We start from the raw sequence: 19,871 nt of genomic DNA on the forward strand, positions 1-19,871 counted from the left end.
TGGAATAGAATTCTGATGGTTCCAATAGCTCTGTATGGTGATTTCGGACTTAGGAGTGTATCCGGATATTTATTTTGAGGTCCGTAGCTAAATTAGGCTTGAAATGGCAAAAATAGGAAATTTAAGTTTGGAAGTTTGACCGGGGAGTTGACTTTTTGGCATCGGGTTGGAATCCAGTTCTGAAATATTTTCTAGCCCTGTTATGTCATTTATGACTTTTGTACAAAATTTGAAGTCATTCCGGATGGATTTGATGTGTTTCGGCACAAGATATAGAATTTAAAAGTTCAAAGTTCATAGATTTTGATTTGAAGTGCGATTCGACGTTTTGATGTTGTTTGATGTGATTTGAGGCCTCGAGTAGGTCCGTGTTATGTTATATAACTTGTTGGTATATTTGAACGGGATCCCGAGTGGCTCGGTGAGTTTCGGGGTGAGTTTTGAGTGATGTCCGGGCATTTCGGCACTCTGATATTGTTATGGAACGTTAGAAGTGCGGACCACACAATTTCATGTGCTGAGGCACATTTTGGAGTGTTGTAGCAAATAAAAAAGTGCTGCAGCATATGAAAATGTGAGGACCATAGAAGAAAAATGCGGACCGCACAATTTTGTCTGCGGCCGCACTTCAGGGGGTTCTGCAGGTTCGATGGTTCGACTTCGGAGGCTTATATCTTTTAATCCACAACGAATTTGGAGATGGTTCAAAAACGAAAGTTGTAGCCCTTTGAACCTAGTTTCCAGAAAGGAATAACATTAATCATTTAGACATTTGTACAGAAAGTTATGGATATTGTACTGAAGCCTAGTAGTGCAAAGTGTTGAAGTGCGGCCGCACAATTTGGAGTGCAACCGCAGAACCTGGAATGTGCGGTCAGCACAATGAGGGGTCAGATTCTGTATTATAAAACCGAGGGTTTGGGTATTATTTCACATTTAGACTTTGGGAGCTCAGTTTGTGGCGATTTTTCGTGGAATTTTCAAGAAATTCATCGGGGTAAGTGATCTCAACTCAGATTTGGTTAATATACATGAATATATCATCGTTTTCATCATTCAATTAGTAGTTTGAGATGGAAATTTGAGGAAAAATTGTAGAAATTTCATAAAATAAATTTTTGGGATTTAAATGTCGATTCAAAGTCGAATTTGAGTGAAACTAGTATGGTTGGACTCGTAATTGAATGGGTTATCAGATTTTGTGAGTTTCGTCTGATTCCGAGACGTGGGCCCCACGGGCGATTTTTTAGTGCAATTTTGGATTTTATTGAAAAATTAGTATTTTCCTATGAAATTAATTCCTGTAAGTTGTATTGATTTAAACGAATTAATTGTGACTAGATACGAGGCTTTCGGAGGCAAAATTGTGAGGCAAAGGCATAGCGGAGTAAAGAATTACACGGTTTGAGGTAAGTAACTCTTCTAATCTTGGAGCTGAGGGTATGAACTCTGAATATACATATTATGTGAATTGTTTGGAGGTGACGCACATGCTAGGTGACGGGCGTGTGGGCGTGCACTATAGAAATTGTGACGTAATTGATTTCGTGGAATTTTGTAGTCAAATAATCTTGGCATTTTCTATGTAGTTTTATGTGTTAAAGAAATTGAGCTGAGAATCATATTAAAAATCATGTTGAGGCTATTTGCCAGTATTATTGAGACCCACATAGGTCATATTGTTGTTGAATTATTTGTTTAAATTAAAATTTCTTACTCAGTCATGATCATTCATTTCATATCATCTCTCAGTCTCTGTTGCTATTTATTGATTCATCATATCATCACTTTGAGCTAGTTTCATGATATTGTGAGCCCGAGAGACTGGAGAGATTGATGACTGAGTGAGGCTGAGGGCCTGATTGTGAGGATAATTATGGGATCAGGTTGCATGCCGTAGCAGGCCATATTGGCTTTATATACTTTATTATTATGGGATCGGATTGCACGCAGCAGCAGGCCAGATTAGCTTATTATAGCATGTGAGTTGTCCATGCGTCTACAGATTATGATACTATAACACGTGAGTTGTCCGTGCAGCACGTGAGTTGTCCGTGCAGATTATAGTGCTTGGGTTGAAGGAGCCCCTCCGGAGTCTGTACACACCCCTAGTGAGCGCAGGTACCTACTGAGTGCGAGTGCCGAGTGACTATGAGGACTGAGTGACTGGAAGGTCTGAGTGACTGGGAGGCTTGAGTGAAATGATACTCTGAGAGTATGCATATGGTTTTATCACTGAGTTGCATCGCATTAACATGCACATTTGACATATATGCATAGAGATGCATTTTTCTCGTGTTGTACGGTATCACGTCATTCATGATTTCTCACACATATTGGCATATGGGTATAGTGATGCATTTTTCACTGGCTATCTGGAAAGAAAATAAAACATCTTATTTATTATAGAAAGGATTTTTTTTTGAAAAATTATTGTTTTCATACTTACTCATATTTGTTTTTTGCAACTTCGGTAAAAGACTTGAGCTTTCATTGATACACTTGAGAGGCAGAACTATTTTCAGAAATCATTATTAAGCTGAGCATTTTATCTCTGGGTTACTTCTTTTATTACTTGCTTTATGTTGTTATGAACTGTTGTTATGGGAGTTGGACTCTGACCTTGGTACAAGCTCGTCACTACTTTCAACCTAAGGTTAGGTTTGTTACTTATTGAGTACATGAGGTCGGTTGTACTCATACTATACTTCTGCACCTTGCATGCAGATATTGGATGTTGATATTGTTGTGCTCGGCGGGAGCCAGAATTGAAGACGTACCTGCATTCCGGTGGTAGCTGCCTCTTGTTCATGGTAGCCTTAGATTCATAAAACTCTGTTTATGTATTTTTCAAACAGATGATGTATTTATTTCATACCAGCTTTGTAAACTCTATTCTTAGAAACTCATGATTTGTACTATCAGTCCTTGGGGAATGTATAAGATTTAGATATTTTCTTTTACTTAATTGTCTTGTTAATTTACATTGGAATTGGATAGTGGATAATTGGCTTACCTAACGAGCTGGGTTAGGTGCCATCACGACTAGTTGGACTTTGGGTCGTGATAATTTTTACCCAGTTAAATACACCTACAACATCATACAACTTAAATATAATTTTTATACAAATTTTATACAATGTCTTTTGTACGTATTTTGTATCTAATTTGTATATATTTTGTATGTGGTGTGTTCTTCTTCTTCTCTGAAATTCCAATCAAAAGTTTCTCTCTTAATACAACTTTGATACATATCAACAATTTTATGTAAAAAGATAGAATTAATAACTTAATACAAATTTCATACAATGATTCATACATTATACAACTATTTTTTAACTTTCATACAACATTCAAATAAAAATATATATAATTACAACATAATACAATTTAGATACAACTTTAATATAATTACGTAACTATTGTATGTCATGTGTTCTTCTTCTTCTTCTTCTTCGAGTTTCAATCTGAAATTCAGCCAAAATCAAGTCTAATCTTGACCAAACACCCTTAAATTTGAGATATAAGCTCCAAAGAATATTCCTAATTGTTTGCAACAACACCCAATCCAAATAAATAATAGTTTTTGAAAACCCAAATTCGAATTCAAAGCTTTGAAGCTTTTTAATGGTTGTCAATGGTGGAGAGTCAGTCACCTTCAAAATTTATTGATTGATAATTTCAATTCGAACACCAATTGTGCAACATGAAAGAAAATTGTGAAATTAAAACTCTATATTAAAATAATTAAAATTCATTGATGGGTTCCCTGGGGAAAAAAAAAAAAGAGAGGATAAAAAGTATAGAAAAATGAAGGAAGAAAAAATTGGGAAAGAACAGAGGAGGAGAGAAAGAGAGACGGAGAGAGAGAACATGGATGGGAAATAACGGATTCCATATTCAATTCCTAATATAAAGGGATACTCATTAATACTAATTTGTATATAATTGGTAAATTATATATATCCATGTAATTAAGTTAAAATTTGATTATGAAGGGTAATAAAGTTTCATATATAGTATAGGAAGGTAAAAATCCGTTGTTATTTATGATAAAGAATGATCAGTTCCTCAAATTCTTCGCATTTTGAGAGAAATGAAGAGAAGTTCGGTTAATGCATCAGTTTTAAAGAATAATATAAAATTTATTATTTATTAGAATGTAAATTTACTTTTTGGTACAAAACTATTATAGGAATTGTAGTATTTAAAGAAAGGGTAAAATTGTCTTTCAGTTTTTTATGAATATTTTGATAATTCAATTTTAACTATTGAGCTTCTCACTTGTAATATAGTATAGATAGACTACGTTAATAAATACGACACTTGTAATATAGTATAGATGGACTACGTTAATGAATACGAGACACTTGACACATCACATCTCAATATCATTTTCATGAAAACAGGGTTAAACACATCAACAACATTCATGCAGATGAATATGATTGTCGGAAAAAATACCCGAAAAAACGATTGCAGATTTTTGTCATTTAATTCCCTCCAAATTTCTTCATTCTTTTCTTGATCATTTCTCCATTTTATATCACGCCCGCTTGTTATTGTGGGTGTGATTCCTTTTTTAATTTCCTTCTTTAATTACTACACATTTCATGAAACAATTACTAACGAGGGAGCAGTTATTATTTTGATTGGAAAAAATATATAAAAAAAGTTGAAAAATGGGTGGAGGTGGAGAAGATGAAGGAGAAGGATCATTGGAATTTACACCAACGTGGGTTGTTGCTGCTGTTTGCACCGTCATTGTTTCCATTTCTTTAGCTCTTGAACGCTTCCTCCATTATACTGGAAAGGTCTAATTGCAATTTTTTAGATTCAGACAATTTTTCAAAAGTCTTTTTATGTTTTCAATAATTTTTTTTCCTTCTTTCTCTGTCATTTTTCAATCAACATTTACGTGCATTTAAATTTATATACATTATGTTGTCACGTTGCATCTAAAAGATTGTCTTGTTTGAATCTGTCTTATGTTAAGAAACCAACATAACAAAGATAATAATAAAAATAGGATGAGAAAAAGGTAGCCCCATTGCACTAAGTTCCCGCTATGCAGGGGTCCGTGGAAGGACGGAAGGGCCGGACCACAAGGTCTATTGTACGCAGCCTTAATCTGCATTTCTACAAGAGGTTGTTTCCATGGCTCGAACTCGTGACCTCCTGGTCACATGGCAGCAACTTTACCGATTGCGCCAAGGCTCCCCTTCAATAATAAAAATAGGATCTTTATGTAATTATCTTATTTTTTTTCCCTCTTTCAGTTTTTCCTTTTCTGCACTTAATTTGAATTTCGAATTGAAGATTCCACCATTTTATTTTTTATTTTCTTTTTCCAGATTATGGATAGTTCCAAATTAAGTAGAATGAAATGATACAGAGAATGCATATAGTAGACTCAAACTTGTTTAGGCTTGGAAACATAATTGTTTTCGTTGTTATTTTTTATTGTTGCTTTACCTTATTCTAGTTGCTCAAGTTCCTGTTTGCTAACAATATGTGCAGCATTTGAAGAAGAAGAAACAGAAGCATCTTTATGAAGCCTTACAGAAAGTTAAAGAAGGTTCTAAATCGCTCTTTTATCTCAATCACTGTATCAGTTCATATTCTTTATTTTGAAGTACAAGTCTTATACTCTTATGATTGCATTTATGAATTGGTTTGTGAATGTGAATGTGCAGAGTTGATGCTGTTGGGGTTTATATCCCTGCTGTTAACGGTATTTCAAGGTCGCATTGTCAAATTCTGTGTGCATCAAGATGTTGTAAAACACTTACTTCCTTGCTCGTTATCGTTGGAGGCAAATTCATCTTCGTCTCATGAATCGACTCCTGCTAGTCCGCATTCACATCACCATCGGCATTTGCTTGTAGAAGAAGCGGCTGTTGTTGGTTATTGCCATCACAAAGTACTCAAGTCCATTGCTTTTATCTTCCTCTTACTTCCACTTACTTTGCTTTTTCTGATATCTGCCTTAATAAAAAAGAAGCTATGTGATCGGCTTCTATACAAAGAAAAAAGAAAACAGTGTTGTAACTTTTATGGATTTATAATGTATCTCTCCTACTCTGAGTAATCCTGCTAGGTCTATATCACGACCCAAGCTCACGGTACGTATTGTCCGCTTTGGGCCTAGGCTCGCACGGATTTGTCTTCCGGGCTACCCACCTTGAGCCCCAAAAGCGCGCGTACCATGTGAACTTGTGTCATGCCTTATAAAGCTCTTTACTTACCTCTCCCATTCCGATGTGAGATTCGCCTAAGGTGACATATGCACCCCTTCTTCAGAAGCTTGCCAGCCTAGAAGCCTGTCAGTCCTGCTTGACCGACCCTCGTCAGCCCGCCCTCCGTCATGGACATCACAGTCTACTTGCATTGTATTGTACCAAAACAAACCAAAATGTTGGTCCAGCTTGATTAAGAGTAACACGAGCTGTGAATGATATTATGTTAACTGCATTTGAGTAATATTACCTAAGACTTTCAAAATTAGCTTTTGTTAATTCTTGATACTAAAGCTAAACACTAGTGTTCAATTCTGGTTCTGAAATATGTGTACGTAGCAATTTTTCCTTTTTATAGTAGACTATGACTTCAAACTTTAGTTTTTTGATAATCGATCTTGCATTGCATTCTACTAATAATTGTTTTCATTTTTCTTTCAGCACAAGGTCCCGTTACTATCTCTTGAGGCGTTGCATCACCTTCACATTTTTATTTTTGTCCTAGCTACTGTGCATGTGACTTTCTCTGTTCTGACTATTGTATTTGGAGGAGCAAAGGTCAGTACTAAAATTTTCAAGCTTCATATACTTTTATGCTGATTACTTTTATTGTCTAATTGACTTTTGGTAATCTTTTTAATAATGGTATAGATACGTCAATGGAAATACTGGGAGGATTCAATCGTAAAAGATAATTATGAGTCTGAGCATGGTATACATAATGTTACTTCCATTGTGCATCACGTCTCGACTGTATGTTATTAGTTCTTCCAATTTAAATATTTACGCGCCATTTTGCAGATTATCTGAGACCATCAGTTACACATGTTCATGAACATGATTTCATCAGGAATCGATTTCAGGGTATTGGTAAACAATCAGCCATTTTGGGTTGGGTGGTAAGCACCTTCCTTCCCTAATAAGTATGTTGGCCATTCTCAGGAAAACAATATCACATCTTAGTACTTGAACGCACGCAAAAAGCCTTCCTTTTTAGTATGTGTAAAATCTTATAGTTAGCTGCATATCTTAGGTTACCTCAGCCTATACTCATTTCGTCGTTTGTTTTGGTTAATGCGGTTTCTGAATTTAGAGTACAACATGATTATATGTCAATCATATAATTCTCACAGCGTTTAGAAAACTGTTTGGGAAAGGTCTTTACGTAGTTTTAGGTTTTGGAGAGTCTATATGTTAGTCTTTTATACTTGGGATCGAAATAAATAATGTATCGTTCTGTCACTGTCAAGATTTTCCTCAAATATCTTCGTTCAGAAATGGTTTATTTCTGGTTGAAATTTTATCGGTGCAAATAGAAAAGAAAAATATCATAAATCTATGCTAGTGAAGATGGGGTAGATGCTATTCATCTATGTTTATGTGCATAGATGCCCATTTCTACTCAATCCTGATTAGTATCTGAGTTCTGTTTCATGACATTAATAACTCAAATTTCAATTTTTAGTTGCCAATATATGCTTTGGTTGGTTCAAAATGACAATAAATATTAGCATAAAACCTGTGGGGTTCATCCCATGATTTAAGGCCTTTGATAAAGACTTGTGGGGTTCATCCCATGATTTAAGGCCTTTGATAAAGACTTATAATTCTTTTTCTTTGAATTGGCAGCCACAGTTTCTGAATTGTCAACAATTGAAGGGAAAATATCAAATATAGTAGGCGTAAGACAGTGAGGCTCCGCCTATAAAAGGAGAGTTTCGGCTCTCATCTCTACACACCAATCTCAGAGGAAAAATATATCTCAGAGTTAAAAAGAAAGAGTGAGGTTTCACAGACAGGGTATAAGAAAATAGTCTGTGAGAAAAATAAAGAGTGAGCGATATTGTAGTGAGGTGAGATTATCAAAAAAGGGTTATTTATTTTAAGTGTTGTAGTGGTCTTTGTAATATTTTACTCGCACCTACAAAGTGTAAAATTCCTTGCTATAGTGATATCAGTTGCTCGTCTCAGGGCCGTGGTTTTTTCCCTTATTCAAAAAGATTTTTCACGTAAAAATCTTGGTATCGTTGTTACTCTTTTATTCTTGTTAATTACCGCATCTCGGTGCTACGTTATTATTCCACTTTTATTATCGTGAATATTATTTATGTAGGGGATTTATTCCCTGCAACTGGTATCAGAGTACAGGTTATGCTCGTTCACAGAAATATTATTCACTGTCGGTAGTACTATACTTGATGAAAAATAAAAATATCCGGAGTAAAGTACGAGGTAGCAAAATTTAACGGAGATAGCGGTTTCTCAACATGGCAAAGAAGGATGAGGGATTTGCTCATCCAACAAGGATTACACAAGGTACTATATGCTGATGCCAAAAAGCCTGATACCATGAAAGCTGAGGATTGGGCTGACTTGGATGAAAGGATTGCTAGTGCAATCAGGCTGCACTTATCAGATGATGTGGTAAATAACATCATTGATGAAGATACCGCATGTGGCATTTGGACAAGGTTGGAAAGCTTATACATGTCCAAAACGCTAACAAATAAATTATACCTGAAGAAGCAGCTATACGCCCTACACATGGTGAAGGTACGAATTTTTTGTCACATTTAAATGTGTTTAACGGACTAATCACACAGCTCACCAATCTCGGAGTGAAAATCGAGGAAGAAGATAAAGCCATCTTGATGTTGAACTCGTTGCCATCTTCGTACGATAATTTGGCAACAACAATCCTGCACGGTAAGACTATCATTGAGTTGAAAGATGTCACATCGGTTCTTCTACTCAATGAAAAGATGAGAAAGAAGCCTGAAAATCAAGGACAGGCTCTCATCATAGAAGGTAGAGGCAGGAGTTATCAAAGGAGTTCGAGCAACTATGGTAGATCCAGAGCTCGTGGAAAGTCTAAGAATCGATCCAAATCAAGAACTAGAAATTGCTACAATTGTGATCAACCAGGTCACTTCAAAAGAGATTGCCCAAATCCAAGGAAGGGTAAAGGTGAAACTAGTGGCCAGAAGAATGACGACAACACAGCTGCCATGGTGCAAAACAATGATAATGTTGTCCTCTTTATAAACGAGTAAGAGAAATGCATGCACTTATCAAGTCCAAATTCAGAATGGGTGGTTGATACAGCATCATCTTACCATGCCACCGGTAAGAGAAATTTTTTGCAGATATGTAGCAGGTGATTTTGGAACTGTGAGAATGGGTAACACGAGTTACTCAAAGATTGCGGGGATCGGTGACATTTGTATCAAGACAAATGTCGGATACACATTGGTTCTAAAGGACGTGCGACATGTACCTGATTTGCGGATGAACTTGATCTCGGAAATTGCTTTAGACCGAGATGGATACGAGAACTATTTTACAAATAAAAAATGAAGACCCACCAAGGGATTATTAATGATTGCAAAAGGAGTTGCTCATGGCACGTTGTACAGGACAAATACAGAAATATGCCAAGGTGAATTGAACGCGGCACAAAATGAGATTTCTGCAAATTTGTGGCGCAAAAGAATGGGTCATGTGAACGAGAAGGGATTGCAGATTCTTGCCAGGAAATCACTCATTTCTTATGCCAAAGGTACAACGGTAAAACCTTGTGACTACTGTTTATTTGGTAAGCAGCATAGAGTCTCATTTCAGACATCGTCTGAAAGAAAATTGAATATACTTGATTTGGCATATTCTGATGTTTAAAGGTCTAATGGTATAGGAAAAGATAAGGGACTGATCGCAAAGTTGAAGGGAGATTTGTCCAAGTTATTTGATATGAAGGACATGGGCCCAGCACAACAAATTCTCGGTATGAAGATAGTTCGAGAGCGAACAAGTAGAAAGTTGTGACTGTCTCAGGAGAAGTACAATGAACGTGTACTGGAACGCTTCAACATGAAGAATGCTAAGCCAGTAAGCACACCTCTTGCTAGTCATCTAAAGTTGAGCAAGAAGATGTGTCCTACAACAGTGGAGGAGAAAGGGAACATGGCTAGAGTTCCTTATTCTTCAGCAGTCGGAAGCTTGATGTATGTAATGGTATGTACTAGACCTGATATTGCTCACGCAGTTGGTGTTGTCAGCAAGTTTCTTGAAAATCCTGGAAAGGAATATTGGGAAGCAGTCAAGTGGATACTCAAGTATCTAAGAGGTACTGTAGGAGATTGCTTGTGTTTTGGAGGATCTGATCCAATCTTAAAGGGCTATACGGATGTTGATATGGCAGATGATCTTGATAATCGTAAATCTACTATAGGATACATGTTCACATTTTTCAGGGGGGAGCTATATCATGGCAGTCGAAGTTGCAGAAGTGTGTTGCACTCTCTACAACTGAAGCAGAGTATATTGCTGCTACTGAAGCTGGCAAGGAGATGGTTTGGCTGAATCGGTTTTTTCAAGAGCTGGAATTGCATCAAAAGGAGTATGTCGTCTATTGTGACAGCCAAAGTGCAATAGACCTGAGCAAAAATACCATGTATCATGCAAGGACGAAGCATATCGATTAGAGATATCACTGGATTTGAGAAAGGATAGAGGATGGATCTATGCAGGTCAAGAAGATCCATACAAGTGAGAATCCTTCGGATATGCTGACCAAGGTAGTACCAAGAGACAAGTTTGAGTTATGCAAAGAACTTGTCGGTATGCACTCAAACTAGAATCTCCGGTGTTACCTCCTTCAGGTGAATGGGACTGGAGGGGGAGATTTGTGAGGTCCATCCCATGATTTAAGGCCTTTGATAAAGACTTGTGGGGTTCATCCCATGATTTAAGGCCTTTGATAAAGACTTTTAAGTCTTTTTCTTTGAATTGGCAGCCACCGTTTCTGAATTGTCAACAATTGAAGGAAAATGTCAAATATAGTAGGCGTGAGAGAGTGAGGCTCCGCCTATAAAAGGAGAGCTTCGGCTCTCATCTCTACACACCAATCTCAGAGGAAAAATATATCCGAGAGTTAAAAAGAAAGAGTGAGGTTTCACGGACAGGGTATAAGAAAATAGTCTGTGAGAAAAATAGAGAGTAAGCGATATTGTAGTGAGATGGGAATATCGGGTTATTTCTTTTGAGTGTTGTAGTCGTCTTTGGAGTATTTTACTCGGACCTACAAAGTGTAAAATTCCTTGCTATAATGATATCAGTTGCTCGTCTCGGGACCGTAATTTTTTCCCTTATTCAAAGGGGTTTTCCACGTAAAATCTTGGTGTCGTTGTTACTCTTTTATTCTTGTTAATTATCGTATCTCGGTATTTCGCTTTTATTACCATAAATATTATCTCTGTAGGGGATTTATTCCCAACAAAACCAAGTTTAGTAGGACATTAAGTGTTGAAGCATGGCGGACAATTTGAATTTAGCAAGTATAGGTCCTTATTTGTGAGAAACGTCTTGTATGAGACATTGAGTTATGTTGAAATTTCAAAACTAACTTGAATGATAAGAACAAGAGAAATCTGAAATATGTAGTTTTATGAGTAAGAAAGAAAAATAAAGAAGTCCGAGGACATGTGTAAAGTTCCTTCTATATGATTGTCTTAAGTTTACTACTTACTGTGCTTTGGTGAAAATTTGCAGCACTCTTTCTTTAAGCAATTTTATGCTTCTGTCAACAAGGAAGACTATAGAGCACTTCGTTTGGGATTCATAATGGTAACTATGTTTTTTTGGCCAGACTGAGTTGTGACTTGTGAGATACTGGCTTCTTGTTTTACCATGTATTTTGTGCGCGCTTTTACTAAGCTTATAATGTAGTAAAAGCATATTCCTTGTGTAGACACATTGCAGGGGAAATCCAAGATTCAATTTTCACAGGTACATGATACGTGCACTGGAAGACGATTTTAGGACAGTTGTTGGTATCAGGTATAAGTGATAGGATGATGCTAAAGCTCTTTTAAACGTTTCCCTCTTCAGCTCTTAAAAAGAGTTTAAATCATTCTTTCTCTCTGCTGGTTCTTCAAATTAACTGTTATTCTTTGCTTTTGTTTGTTGCAGTTGGTATCTTTGGATATTCGTAATCCTCTTCTTGTTGCTTAATATTAATGGTATACCAGTTCAAACTTCGAATAGACCTGTTCACCTTGCCATTGCTATGATTTCATTTGTAATAATTATGCTTGTGCAGGTTGGCATACCTATTTCTGGATTGCTTTCATTCCTTTTATTGTGAGTGATCCCAACATAAACTTTTCCAATGTTTTGAGCTTTGATTTAATTTATAGAAACGCCTATCTCCAAAACTATGTGTTATTTTTCAGAATTTTATGATTTAATATTCAGGACATGATCACCTTTCGTGATAGTTGCATGGTACTTGTGTCAGAGGAGGAGCCACGTTTTGAAGCTTATGGGTTCGCAATTTAGATCATTAGTTACTGGGTTCTAAATTAATAATTTGTATCTATTCAATGCTACTGTAAAAATGTTGAATTTTATTTTTTACACTGGCGCAGATTTCTTAAGACAAATACATGGTTTGAACCAAAATTACTGGGTTCTGCCGAACCTATAGCTCGTGTGCTAGCTCCGCCCCTGGCTTGTGTTCAAGTCATGACCAAAATACTAGTCAGCATCTCTATCGAGCCTTAAATTTTTATAATGAACGTTAAACATGAAAGTCTTTTCCTTCCGTGTGTGTTTTATGCTGTTTGTTTTTGGTTTTACACTACAAGACTTGTGCTGCAGCAAGAAGCTGACTTGATTTCTGTTGCCTTTTCGTTCTTCATTTCGTGTTTTTCAGCTTCTGCTTGCTGTGGGCACAAAATTGGAGCATGTGATTATACAGTTAGCTCATGAAATTGCTGAGAAACATGTAGCAGTAGAAGGTGAATTGGTTGTACAACCTTCTGATAGTCACTTTTGGTTCGATCGCCCTCAAATCGTCCTCTTCTTGATACATTTTATTCTCTTCCAAAATGCTTTTGAAATAGCATTTTTCTTCTGGATTTTGGTAAGCTAATCAAACACACCATTCAATTCAGTGTTTATTACAGTTAAATGCTCTCTTCTAATTTCATGTTTTTTTTAATCTCTGTAGTTCCAGTATGGCTTTTACTCCTGCATAATGGGAAAATACGTGTTCGTTACCCCTCGGCTTGTCATAGGGTAGAGTTCACTACTCCTTATCAACATTACCTTATAACCCCATTTATCCTTCACCTTGGGGCAAATATTCCCTATTTTTTTTATATATATGACGGTGGTGTCCGGGGCAACTTGCGCGCACCTCGACTAATTCCACCAGGTACCTCTACCCCCACCAGCACCGGTACCAGGTACCTCTGCCTACCAAGGTTTGAGCAGATGAAAAGAAATCACCTAGTGTTTTTTGACTTTTTTCTTTCACTTTTCTTTATGTCTGATTTGTCAGTGTTCATGTTGAAGGTTGTTTTCATCTTTTCCAGGGTATTCATTCAGGTTTTATGCAGCTATAGCACATTGCCACTTTATGCTCTAGTTACACAGGTGAGTTCTCAAAACAATTTATGCAATATGTTTGAATTCTATTAATGAAACTTAAACATGAATATCCTCCTCCTAAATCCTTTTTTCCCCTTTCTTTTGGACATGAAATTATAGATGGGCAGTCATTATAAGAAGTCAATGTTTGATGATCATGTTCAAGCTTGCCTTATAGAATGGGCTGAGAAGGTGAAAAAGAAGAAGGCACAAAAGGCTGCTAGAGATGGTTCTAACCATTCAACTGATGATGGCTTTACTATAGGATCACCAATGTCTGTACATGGGTCCAAAGAATCTCCAAATGGGGTTTAGCTGACACTTATATACTAGCTGAAAAATTCAATCTTCTAAAATCAGATGTATGATAATAGTGCTAGATTCTGCATAACAGTTTAGATTTTAGTTCCTCTTAATAAATACTGTGTTGTCACTAAGCTGATGTAGGGTTTTTTTGTATATATTCCCTCGCCAGCTTAATGTTCAATGAATTAAAATATTTAGTTTACACTGTCTACTATTTCTTGGACTTGTCAGCAGTATAAAGTACCATTATTCCACAACCTACATTTACCAACATCGATTTGTATTTTTAAATGCCGTTGGCGCAGTAGGAGGGTTCTTCTCATTTATTTAAACACATCTTTACTATTCATCAGAGGCATATTAGAAGTCGCATTCATCGAGCGTAAAGACAGAAATGTGGAAGGGTGCAGAATTGCCAATTTAATGATACACATTGTCTTTCTCAAACAAATTAAATATTAAGTAGTTATTCAGCTTTGATGATAGCATACAAGAGGGGTACCTAACACATTGCTGTGCAAAGAATTCTGTAACTGCATAACTTAGTTTTGGGCACTTCACAGTAATAGTTAGGCATCAGAAATAGCATTTGCACTGAGCATTGCCACCCGAAGTTCACTTAAAAAATCCTTGTGTGACCCAGTAGAAGATCCAGCTCCTGCTTGTGACATTAACTGAAAGCAAAAGATGAATGTCAGTATTTATGGAGAGATGACCCAGCGAGGGGAAGGGGGGATCGAATCAGCAGACTGCCTCTTACTTGATGTGGAAGCATTGCGTGCCCCCAGGGTGATCTTTTCGTGTACATGACTGGCCTTTCTGGGTAAACAGAACGATAGCCAAATTAGTTGTGATCAGAAGAGTAGATGGAGAAAATAACTTTTTTGTTTTTCTTAATGATAATTGGAGAAATCGTCTAATTTAACAACAAATAGAAGTGAGATTTATTTATGCTCTGACATCTCCTGGGACTTCTTTCTGATCTGCGCCTATTGACACAGTCATCAAAGCTTAGTTAGCAATATACCATTAAGCCAAAGTCCAGGCCATTCCTTCAACACAGAGAACTACAACAACAAAAACATCACTTCCTGCAACATATTTTAGACGCAAGGACATTGAGACTTGGCATTACTATATTAGATGACAGTCCAAAATCTAGGCCATTTAAACTGGGTATTACTACCCAGTCAGCATGAACTTTGTACACAAAAGGATTAAATTATTCCAGAGAAGACATTCATAGCTTTAGAAGCATTTCACTTTTTTTTCTTAAAAAATGAGGGTCATTTTATGTACCTTTAAAGCACCCAGGAGGTGCATGGTATTTACAAAACAAACTCAGACTTCTTCCAGGCTTTGAAGTGTTCAACATACCATCCAGACTTGATTCAGAGTAAATGAAGTTTACTTTGAAAGAAGCACAAATGGATCCATTATGTAGTGAATATAGATTTTCACAGCAATTCTAACACAAATTCAATTGCGAAAGGTGGCAAAAAGATATAAATTCTCATGTATTAAAAAAAACAGTGTAAATCAAGGAAGAAATCAGATTGATTAGCATAAGGCAACCTGTAACTCTTACCAAGAGAATCATCTGGTAAATTGTTGTGAGCATTCAGAGCAGCTGCCCAGCCTATCAAAAAAGAGGAAACTTCATTGTCATTCTCACTTGTGACTTCTTGATCATAGTGACTAGAGGCATCATACCAATTTTGATGCACAAGACTGAAAGCTAGTTAACAAATTACCAAAATTTCAGTATGATTAATATCACCAAAATATATAAATGATGTCACGGTGAGACTTTTGGGTTGGGGAGGGGGTTTAAAAACCCCATGCATAATAGAATTTTGAGATGTCTTCTCCCCATGGACTGCTGAAGTCAGCATGTTAGTACGACAGGTCGACCTCTTTCTTGGTGCACCTTCTCTAGCCCATCCAAAACCCTTAAACAGTTACAGGTCTCACTGTCTACCTAGTTAATTTGAAGCTTTTCTGATCTAGGAAAGCCAAAAGAATATATATTTCAGAGCTCAATTTTATGCAGATTTGTAGGTCCAAGGGGAAAATGGTACATTTAGATTTTATTTTTTTGGGGGGCAAACACATCTAGTATTGACTAATGCGCATGATGTTACTTTGGTGTTCCACCGCCTGCGCTTGAAGTTTTGAAGATTTTTGCAATTTCTTTATCTTAATTTTTTTTTGGGCTATTGCTGAGAGTTTCTTCAGACCAAGTCTCAGTGGAGCGAAATGACTAGTGAAGATTCATATAACTTACACCAGCTAACTTGGGGTTGAGGTTTTGGTTATTGTTGTTGTTTTCTTTGTTGACAGTTTCTTATAGCCAGAAGCAGCAATTAACCCTTTCCTCTTAAACCTGATTAATTGGCCATTTCCTTAATATATAGAAAGTAAATGAAAAAATAGGTTGTTTTCTTGATATACACAAAGTCAGACTTCGTATTGTGAAACGAGGATTACGGGGACTGTGCATCAAAATGTTATATTACAAAACAATACATGATAGTAATCTGCGCTAAATGTCGACTTGAATGACAACTTTCACTTCAAAATCAGCTCAAGCAAGTTGAAATGGTAAGCTTTTCATCAAAAGGATTATGCAAGATGAGATAATTCAATGGAAAAAGTGCCACACCAAAGACTGAGTGCATCTTATAATCGAGGGGATTCCATTAAGTCAAAAGTTATAAAGTCTACTACTTGAAGTTATAAAGTTTACTACTCTTGATATATACATTGTCTGTTTCAACTATTAGGTCCACAAGGATTGGTACAAGAAACAGGCAAAGTAAAGAAAATAATTTGAAGAGCACCAGTACATGCTCGTAAATGATGGAAGAATCACATCAAAAGCCAAATCACCATTGATCTCTACTACTACACTGTACGAATTCAGCATCCATAGAGAGCTCACTTTGGTGTTGATGACAAAGAGAATGAAAGAATATACAAAGCAAAATATTATACACACAAACAAGAGTGAACAGAAAAAACAATTGAATCTGAATAACCAAATGGCACGAAAAGGCATCTGAAAAAGGGAATACTAAAAAAGATATTTAAGATATGACAATGTAATTCAGATAAAAGTGATTAAATAAATAACAGAATTGATAAAATTAAGAGCTCATGATTTGATCTAAGAAACATACGATCATTCAGTAGCTGAAAAGCTTCACTTGTACCACATCCTTGTAGCGGTATTAACCTTGTTGGAGGATACTCATTCGCTCGATTGACACCACTTGCATCAGCTACAGTAGATACAGAACTAGAGGCACTGATTTGGTTCTTCTCTCCATCACTAGCGTAGCTGTTAGCTCGTTCGAGTCGATCTGTACAATAAACAATCAGAAAAAGGTCGAACTAGATTTCTTGTTTAGAAAGACTAATTCCAACCAAATATCCATCGGCAAAGAACACCAGCCATCCTACTTCTCGGTCCATACATCACAAATAAAGCTAGTTAACCAGTTGAGAGTATAACAATCTTCTTAAGTTTTATTAGATGTCAATAAATCAACTCAGATTTTAAAAGTTTATTTACCCTTCCCTGTGTTCTCCCAGCGACTGGACATTGGCTCACCTTTTTGGTGTATACAAATCTACTAACCTTAAAGAAGGTTCAGTTCTACTAGTTGATAACAGCTAAAGACACGCTATAACAGAGAGTCCTTAAGAAAAGCTTATAAAATCCAGTACACTGGCTCCTGTAGCCAAAAGAAAAACGAAAACGGCTTCCTATTCTAAAGATCGATAGAACTATCGAGCTTCATGTTTTGCTGATGCTGCAATAATAAGAAGAGAGCAACATTTGGAGTTAAGTTCAAACAATCAACTTTAAAGTACTACAATAAAAAATTAGTTTCCACCGATTAGCAGCTGCTATGGAAACAACCTTATAATGCATCCTCACGTCACTGGAATTAGTGATTTTATCGGAAACGACCTGTTTTCCAGGACCCTGTATTCCTCCAGAGTAAATTCATCTTACACAATTGTTTCCAAACTTTCCGGTGTCAAACTTGTTACTATACCCTGGCAAATTTTTTATGTACGATCACCATTTAATTACACCATCAGATATTTCAAAAACACTGTTAATAATATGCATACTACATTTGAGTAAAAAAGATTAGCCATATAAGATGAACAAGGTACTCATCATAAGAGCTACAGCTAGCTTTCTAGTAGCTTATTTATAATTTTTTACATGATATTAGTCTTGATCATAACAGTATATTACATGTAAATTAAGGCATTAAGCTTAACATATCTCAATTAACTTAAAAATAAAACCTAAGTAGCTAAAAATTTATACTTGTAGCTATATCAAAACAAGTTACCTCCTCCAGATTTTCGCCTACCGAGTGAACGATTCCTGGTAAAAAGGAAAAGATCAGACGAAATCAATTCAATAAAAACACGTCCAAATTTAGCAAGTCAATAAAACAAGTCCGGAATTAGAAACAGTGAACATATATAAAAATCATTATGAATACCGCTGATTGGGAGGGGCATAGCGTTTGACAGTTCCAATATTGTCGGTGGCTGATAAGTCAGTAGCAGGATGTTCCGGCATCTCCGCTTTGGTGTTCAACAATAGCCACGCGCCGCCACCTGTTTACTGTGAACTTCCGGTGATATTCTCAGCTGACCATGTCTTTTGTGCGCCTATAAACTCTGCAACTAGGAGAGATCCAACGAAGGGTTTTGATTGATTGATTTGTGATACTTTGCTTGGTTTCGCCACGCGCTCAAGGGTGAGTGAATGTACTCTCGAGTTTCAGCTTTCATCCCCAAACCTTTCAAGAATCCTTAAGGAAAGCCCGTTAAGTTTTAAAATTTCTGTTTTGCGTCATCACTTATTGTTGGCTTGTTGCCCTCTAATAAAGTGCCTGGCAATATATCTTATTGCTTATTTGATCAATATAATCCTTATTTGTATTTGAAATGATATGAAAACTTTAACGTTGTGTTGTCCTAATAGGCAGACGTAAATCAATGAAAATTTTCATCAAATTTTGTTTTGATTGAGAGTACACCCAGACTTACCTATAACAATACTTAACTATAATGACCAAATTTTCTTTGAAACCAAGTTTTCATGTTATATTATAATATATACTATTTTTTATAACAACACTTCACTATAGCAACTAAAAAATATCGAAATAAATGAGGTTGTTATAGAGAAATTTAACTATAGATTAATATGCTTGAGAGGTAAATGGGTTCACATTTGATTCTCCTTTGAGAGAGAAATTAGTGCGATCTGTAAAAGCAGAATGGGTTCACATTTGATTCTCCTTTGAGAGAGAAATTAGTGCGATCTGTAAAAGCAGAATATTGGTATCTGTCGTATCTTAATACGAATAATAGTCATTTGCCTTTGGATCGAACTTTTTGTGTTGATCAAGCTTGAAAGTTGAATCCAGTAAGTGATCCAAAATTATAACAACTTTTCGGGTGAAAAGTTCAATCATTATTTCATGTTTGGCTTCACATGCTCCCATTTTACGTTGTCTCCTCTTTAACTGGAACCATTGTCACTTCATTTGTAAAAGCCTAATTTTATATCCAGATTATCGCTGGACAAACATAGCATGAAACAACCTCCTTCAGAAATACAGTCACCTGCAGAAATGTTCAATAAACTTTGTGATTCAGTCCTTCCCAACCGGTCTGCCCTTTTTATACACCCATCCAAGATTATTGGCCATCAGAAATCTAAGATAACATTGTCAAAATGTTAAGCAGATTTCATCAAATTAGGAATGCTACGTGAGAATTAGATTGAGTGTAATTACAAAAATCAGTGTCAAACTCAACGACTGGTGTAAAACACTTGCATCACATAGTCCG

General features: G+C 36.3%; 2 protein-coding genes across 6 annotated transcripts; one reads left to right on the forward strand and one right to left on the reverse strand.

Moving 5' to 3' along the window:
- Positions 1-4,356: 4,356 nt before the first annotated feature.
- Positions 4,357-14,355, forward strand: LOC104095681 (MLO-like protein 1). 5 transcript variants are annotated; one of them, XM_070177943.1, is made up of 16 exons: positions 4,358-4,814; positions 5,521-5,578; positions 5,697-5,923; positions 6,681-6,797; positions 6,891-6,951; positions 7,041-7,138; positions 11,787-11,861; positions 11,986-12,074; positions 12,207-12,256; positions 12,337-12,377; positions 12,492-12,562; positions 12,665-12,776; positions 12,952-13,161; positions 13,249-13,316; positions 13,616-13,676; positions 14,282-14,355. In XM_070177943.1, exons 1-16 carry the CDS (start codon positions 4,683-4,685, stop codon positions 14,282-14,284), a joined length of 1,473 nt encoding a protein of 490 aa, XP_070034044.1. In that variant the 5' UTR covers positions 4,358-4,682; the 3' UTR covers positions 14,285-14,355. The 5 variants fall into 5 exon arrangements, with proteins under 5 accessions (XP_070034046.1, XP_070034044.1, XP_009600155.1 ...); XM_009601860.4 differs by lacking the exon at positions 14,282-14,355 and adding an exon at positions 13,791-14,178; XM_070177945.1 differs by lacking the exon at positions 13,249-13,316 and having other exon boundaries at positions 4,357-4,814; positions 14,282-14,344.
- Positions 14,356-14,371: 16 nt separating this feature from the next.
- Positions 14,372-18,864, reverse strand: LOC104095680 (uncharacterized). The gene is made up of 6 exons (XM_009601859.4): positions 18,509-18,864; positions 18,353-18,387; positions 17,159-17,341; positions 15,565-15,615; positions 14,737-14,795; positions 14,372-14,650 (listed from the first exon to the last, which is right to left on the reverse strand). The coding sequence occupies exons 1-6, from the start codon at positions 18,586-18,588 to the stop codon at positions 14,546-14,548; spliced, it is 513 nt and encodes a 170-aa protein (XP_009600154.1). The 5' UTR covers positions 18,589-18,864; the 3' UTR covers positions 14,372-14,545.
- Positions 18,865-19,871: the final 1,007 nt, after the last annotated feature.

This window comes from Nicotiana tomentosiformis, chromosome 6 (assembly GCF_000390325.3).
Source record: "Nicotiana tomentosiformis chromosome 6, ASM39032v3, whole genome shotgun sequence".
NCBI lineage: Eukaryota > Viridiplantae > Streptophyta > Magnoliopsida > Solanales > Solanaceae > Nicotiana > Nicotiana tomentosiformis.